The sequence below is a fragment of the Arachis hypogaea genome, chromosome 3 (assembly GCF_003086295.3).
Source record: "Arachis hypogaea cultivar Tifrunner chromosome 3, arahy.Tifrunner.gnm2.J5K5, whole genome shotgun sequence".
NCBI lineage: Eukaryota > Viridiplantae > Streptophyta > Magnoliopsida > Fabales > Fabaceae > Arachis > Arachis hypogaea.
In genome coordinates, this window is record NC_092038.1 from 31,540,626 (window position 1) to 31,547,393 (window position 6,768).

Below are 6,768 nucleotides of genomic sequence, written 5' to 3' on the forward strand. Positions count from 1 at the left end.
ATAAAAATTAAATTTTAATATTTATATATTTTATATATATAAATATATTATTTTATTACATCTAATTTAATATTAATTTAATCTCAGTTAAACTTTTAAATGTTTAATTCTATCAATTCAATGACTTGACTCAGTTTTCATAATCTATATTTACAATAGGCAAATTCCAGTAAATACCATTATCCAGCTAATTATTGAATCCGTAGCCCGAAGCAATGAAGTCTTGCCCCGCTAGTATTGAAGATGTCTCTTCCTAGTTTTTACTAGTAATTTTAATTAACGAAAACAAAACAGTGCACGGAGGAATTTGTCATTTTGATCCATGTCCCACAAGCACAAAATAAAGATAAAAAGTAACTTGAATTAGCTATAACGATACCTTACTGTGATTTTCCCAAATGAAAAAAGTTAGAAAAAGATAATCCCATTTGAAGGCTTTATTCGCTAATGGCAAGCACCATCCAAATAAACAAACATTGCAGGGTCCCCGCTTGCTCCAAAAGCAATCCAATAATATCGTTGAACCTACTAATCAATCTAGTCTAGTCATTCACCCCTTTCAAAATGTACAGTGCCATTCCTTTCTCTATTCCCCATGCATGTTTTTCTCAAACAACAAAACAAAAAACATATATATATATATATATATATATATATATATATATATATATATAAATAAATAAAACATATATTTCTTTTAAATATTAATCAAATTTTGGCATAACACTCCATTATTATATTTTATTATGTTTTTTAAAATTTTAAGAACACCCGCACATTATATATTTAATATTGAAATATATAATATATTTTCTATCTAAATATTAAAAGTACAATACATTCTTTATAAATTGTTTCATTTTTAAAATTTAAAAAAAATCATAAAATTTAATATTCGAATACTACACTAAAATTTGGTCAATATCTAAAAAAATTAGCCAACAAAAAATAGGTGCATAATATCTTATAAATAATTATACGTTGTTAATAAAATTTATTATTTTTTATTAATATTTAATTAATATTTTATATTTTAAATAACAAATTTTAAATTTTAAATCCTAAAATTTAAATTTTAATGATATAAAAATAAAACATTGATTAAAAATATTAGTTAATATTTATAAAAAGTATTAGATATCTGACATCTCTCATTATACTCATAAACTTATTATACTGACACACCATTTGCTTTACTTAGGATAGTTACAATTGTCTCTTGTTTCTTCCTTATGCTCTCCAAGTTCCAATGGAGATTGTAAAATTCTTGTACTTGAATCTTCTCGCGACTTTCACATTCTCAGTGGTTTTAGCAATGGACCCTTATTCAGAGGCACTCCTGGGCCTGAAATCTGAGCTTGTAGATGATGATAACACACTGCATGATTGGAAAGTACCCTCTCAACAAGGGAACTCAACAACAGAATCCTATGCATGTTCTTGGACAGGTATCAAGTGTAACAACGACTCAACAGTTGTAACCTCCATAGACCTCTCAATGAAGAAACTCGGTGGCGTAATCTCAGGGAAACAATTCACCATCTTCACAAACCTTGTTGATCTCAACCTCAGCTACAACTTCTTCTCTGGCCAGCTTCCAGTGCAAATTTTCAACCTCAAAAGCCTGAAAAGCCTTGATATCAGCAGAAACAATTTCTCTGGTCACTTTCCAAATGGAATTTCCAGCCTCCAAAATCTTCTTGTACTTGATGCCTTTAGCAACAGCTTTTCAGGTCCATTGCCTGCAGAACTTTCGCAGCTACAGAATCTCAAGGTTCTTAATCTAGCTGGGAGTTACTTCAGTGGACCAATTCCATCTGAGTATGGTTCTTTCAGAAGCCTTGAGTTTCTTCATCTTGCAGGGAATTCTCTCACAGGGAATATTCCTTCAGAACTTGGAAACCTCAAAACAGTGACCCATATGGAGATTGGTTACAACAATTATGACGGTCTTATACCGCCACAATTGGGTAACATGAGTCAGATTCAGTATCTTGACATAGCAGGTGCAAATCTCTCAGGCCCCATACCAAAGCAACTCTCCAACCTCACCAGTTTGCAATCACTATTCCTGTTCCGGAACCAGCTCACAGGATCAATACCAAGTGAGTTGGGCAATATAAAAAATCTCACAAATTTAGATTTATCTGATAACTTCCTTTCGGGGTTTATTCCAGAGAGCTTTTCAGAGTTAAAGAACCTAAGACTGCTGAGTCTCATGTACAATGACATGACTGGCAATGTTCCACAAGGCATAGGTGGACTTCCGTCCTTGGAAACCCTTCTCATTTGGAACAACCGGTTCTCCGGATTACTTCCACAGAGCCTGGGGAGCAACTCTAAACTCAAGTGGGTGGATGCATCCACAAACAACTTGGTTGGCAGCATTCCACCGGACATTTGTGCAACTGGAGAGCTGTTTAAGTTGATCTTGTTCTCAAACAAATTCACAGGAGGTCTCTCCCCTCTCTCTGATTGTTCTTCCCTTGTTCGCCTTCGCCTCGAAGATAACTCATTCTCCGGAAGGATCCCTCTCAGATTCAGCCATCTTCCTGATATTTCATATGTTGACCTGTCCCACAACAACTTTGTTGGTGGGATTCCCTCCGATATTTCTCAAGCATATCAACTTCGGTATTTCAATGTATCTTATAATCCACGATTAGGAGGCACCATCCCCGCACGAATATGGTCTTTGCCCATACTTCAAAACTTTTCATCATCTTCTTGCGGTATTTCAGGTGATCTTCCTCAGTTTGAGTCCTGTAAGTCAATTTCAATTATTGATCTAGATAGGAACAACTTATCTGGAACTATACCAAACAGCTTTTCCAAATGTCAGGCTCTTGAAAAACTGAACTTGTCGAACAACAATATGATAGGTCATATACCAGAAGAACTAGCCAGTATCCCTGTTCTTAGTGTTATAGACCTATCAAATAATAAGATCAATGGCCCCATACCTGAGAAGTTTGGTAGTTCTTCAAGTTTACAACTTCTCAATGTGTCCTTCAACAATATCACTGGTTCAATTCCAACAGGGAAGTCATTCAAATTGATGGGTAGCAATGCATTTGTTGGGAATCCTGAGCTTTGTGGAGCACCGCTTCGACCATGTCCTGGTTCAGTTGGAATATTGGGGAGCAAAGGAACATGGAGGCTTACCCGTATTCTGCTACTCTGTTTAGGGTCGTTAGTAATCCTTCTAGGAGTCGCTTTTGGAACACTTTATTTAAGAAGAGGGATCAAAAGTCGATGGAAGATGGTCTCATTTGCTGGACTCCCACAATTCACAGCAAATGATGTTTTGACAAGCTTCAGTGGCACAAAAACAACAGAAGTTCCATCACCATCACCACCTTTGGTTTCAAAGGCAGTTCTCCCTACAGGGATAACAGTCGTAGTTAAGAAGATTGAGTGGGAACAGAGGAGCATCAAGGTCATGTCGGAATTCATAATTCGCCTTGGAAATGCGAGGCACAAGAACTTGATCAGATTATTGGGGCTATGCCACAATAATCAGTTAGTCTATCTTCTGTATGATTATGTGCCCAACGGGAATTTGGCTGAAAAAATTGGAAGGAAGTGGGACTGGGCAGCTAAGTTCAGAACTGTGGTTGGAATCGCAAGGGGACTAAGATTCCTTCACCATGACTGTTACCCAGCCATACCCCATGGAGACTTGAAATCAAGCAACGTTGTGTTTGATGAAAATATGGAACCCCATTTGGCTGAATTTGGGTTCAAACATCTGTTAAGGTTGACCAACGGCTCATCTCCTGCTACAACCAAGTGGGAAACAGGTATAACAAGTAATTCTCTGCATTTGCATGTGCATTAAATAATGAAAACATAATTTTACTGTTTTCACTTTTTTTACTTATCTCTTCAAAAAATCATGAAAACAAAACATTGAAAATAGAAATGAAAATGAAACAAAAAATAAAACCACAAACCAAACAGGATCTAAGTTTGTTACTCTACCTTGTCCAGATTATGTAGAGAACTAGCCAACTATTGAAACACTCACATACCTATCTGTCAATTACCCAACTCCTTTTTTCTTTCTCTCTTTAATTATACTGACTTGTGTTTATTTTTGGATGCAGAATATAATGAAGCCGTGAAAGAGGAACTCCGAATGGATGTCTACCAATTCGGAGAGATGACTCTGGAAATTTTAACTGGAGGAAGGTTGACTAATGCAGCAGCTACCATACAAAACAAACCATGGCATGTTCTTCTCAGAGAAATTTATGACGAGAACGAAGTCAGTTCCACCAGTACAATGCAGGAGATCAAACTGGTTCTCGAGGTTGCTATGCTTTGCACTAGCAGCAGGTCAAATGATCGACCATCGATGGATGATGCTCTGAAGCTTTTGCCAGGGATCAAACCTATAGAAGATGGCAGAGCTTCAAAAAAATGATTGAAAGCCATTAGAGATATATAAATTCTCACTAAAAAGTTTGCACGTGTGTAATTAAAGGAGTCTGTAGTTTGTATTTGTATAATATATACTTCCCATTATTTGAGTGTGACATCCCATTCTGTCTGTGTTGCAAAATCAACTTCATAAAATATTTGAAATATGGTATTCATTTGGCTCCATAATACTCCCTGCTGTCACACTCTCTTTTCGTGTCAGTAAATATTCTTTGTTCTAACTATTACATCAGATATACTTATTTCAAACAAGACAATATTGTGCATTTGAAAGAAGCAATTCAACGTGGAATTTCAGGAACAATTTACCTCAACATTGTTAGCATTAGCTTGCCATTTGTCTTCATATAAGCATTCAGAATTTCACCCAGTTTAAGAACAAGTATAAAAAATCAGCTTTATTTTTGCCAAGAATCATATGTCATTGTTTAAGAGTTTCAATTTTTCAGAGAGTATTTGCCTAACATCAATGTCGCAAGCATTTAAAGTTTAAACCGTTATCGAATTCGCCGCATCCAGGAATAAATAACACATTTTTACCATCTAAGCCAATACTGAAGTTAGTGTGAAGCCAACAATGAATCATTGTGAAAACCAGTCTTAATTCAATGAAATTGCATTTATAAGAATTAAGAGGCTTAACAAAATATTAATATACGGAATCCCTAGCTGAGCATCTAAAAAGAAGAAGAAAAAGGAGCAAGTCAAAAAGCTCAACATAATGTTTCAGAAAAAGGAGAAGAAAATCATCCTCCCAGCCCATATCTTATTGGTACAACAACTATGATAAGGTAACATATATACTGAAACTTTTTGAAGAAAGATTTGTATTTCTCTATCAAGTAAATACAAATAAAAGAACAGTCTGGTTTGATAAATTATATAGAATTGATATGAGAATTCTAGATTACATTTCTACCCAGAAAATTCTAAATCCTAAGCCTTTGCAACGAAGCATTAAGAACATCAATAATTCCATCAAAACTACCAAACTCGGAACTCACCACGTCAACCTTAACTCCAAGCCTCTCGGCCCCAGCCGCCGTGACAGGCCCATGGGCCGCAACAACCAAACCTGGGCACCTCCTCCTCACCTCCTCAAAGTTCAGCCCAAACTCCCTCAGGCTCTTCAACAGGCCCTCGACCTCAGCACTGCTCGTAAAAACCACCGCATCCATTCCTTCATCCTCACTCCCCTTCACAATCCCCTCCGCGCACCGCGGCCCAGCCCACCGCGTCTCGTAGGCCTCAACCCGAGCTGGGGCCCATCCAAAATCCCGTAGCTCCTGCAGGAAGGCCGGCACCACCGGTGGCTCCTCCAGGCCCACGACCAGTGGGACTGGGCAGAGCACTCTCCGGCCGCCGCCGGGCCCCAACACCGCCGCAAGGCCGCTCGGCGTCGCGGTCGGCGGAACAAGAACCCTAATTCTCTCAGAATTGGAACAGATTCTGGAGAGGAATTCGGCGTCGATGAGATCGGTGTCCTTTCCGAGGGCGGCGACGATGAAGGGGTGGCCAGAATGAGAGAGCGGGGGGATGCGGAGGGCGGCGGCAGCGGTGTGGAAGGCTTGGATTGCGGTTCGGGAGGTGAAGGCGATGGCGGAGAAGGGTTGGAGAGAGTGAGAGGAGAGGTAAGGGGCGAAAGAGGAGGGTGTGGGTTGGATGCTGAGTGTTGGGCACCAAAGTGGGGAGTAGGCGTTGACGGTGAGAAGGTGGGATAACCTTTCGGCGTAGTTGGGGGGAGTGGTGAATGCCACGATGGGGTTTTCTGAGGTGCCTGCGGATGTACACGTGAATGCGGTGGTGATGGACATGGTCGTCAACTTCTTTTTTCTTCGCTCTAGTTTTGGGCTTTTGGCGGTTCATTTCCATATGAAAGGCACCAATTACTTGTTTTGACTTTTGATACGGATGTTAATTGGCAGCTCAACTTTTTTATGGTGGGATGTTCATGTTCCTAACATACAGAAATTACATTAATTAAAGATTAAAAATAGAGATTTTATGCATGTATAAATAGGGACCTAATAACAATATATTTTCCTTTATACACTACTAATACTTTTTTCTTTTTTTTATGTTACTATATATATATATTAAATAAATATATAAATCATCTCTATTATATTGAGATAATTATATTGGTGAATATTAATATTAGAGTCTTTTATTTATATTTTTTATTTTATATTTATTATCTCTTTTTTATTTATTTATTTTACAACACGTTATCGGCACGAGACTCTGATTAAAATTAAAAAAAAATTTAGTTAATAAATTTTCATTGTATTAAAGTGTTCTCATCTTGAATTTAATGCTCTT

General features: G+C 37.7%; 2 protein-coding genes across 7 annotated transcripts; one reads left to right on the top strand and one right to left on the bottom strand.

Moving 5' to 3' along the window:
* Positions 1–1,097: 1,097 nt before the first annotated feature.
* On the bottom strand, positions 1,098–6,361 carry LOC112790143 (uncharacterized). 6 transcript variants are annotated; one of them, XR_011879710.1, is made up of 3 exons: positions 5,451–6,361; positions 2,964–4,623; positions 1,098–2,763 (listed from the first exon to the last, which is right to left on the bottom strand). XR_011879710.1 is itself a non-coding variant. In XM_029296894.2 (3 exons), the coding sequence occupies exons 1-2, from the start codon at positions 6,258–6,260 to the stop codon at positions 4,528–4,530; spliced, it is 903 nt and encodes a 300-aa protein (XP_029152727.1). In that variant the 5' UTR covers positions 6,261–6,361; the 3' UTR covers positions 1,098–4,415; positions 4,522–4,527. The 6 variants fall into 6 exon arrangements, 5 of the variants coding, with proteins under 5 accessions (XP_029152727.1, XP_025688182.1, XP_025688184.1 ...); XM_029296894.2 differs by having other exon boundaries at positions 1,098–4,415; positions 4,522–4,620; XM_025832397.3 differs by having other exon boundaries at positions 1,098–4,415; positions 4,522–4,623.
* LOC112790142 (uncharacterized) lies at positions 1,250–4,614 on the top strand. Its single transcript, XM_025832395.3, has 2 exons — positions 1,250–3,803; positions 4,110–4,614. Exons 1-2 carry the CDS (start codon positions 1,250–1,252, stop codon positions 4,427–4,429), a joined length of 2,874 nt encoding a protein of 957 aa, XP_025688180.1. The 3' UTR covers positions 4,430–4,614.
* Positions 6,362–6,768: the final 407 nt, after the last annotated feature.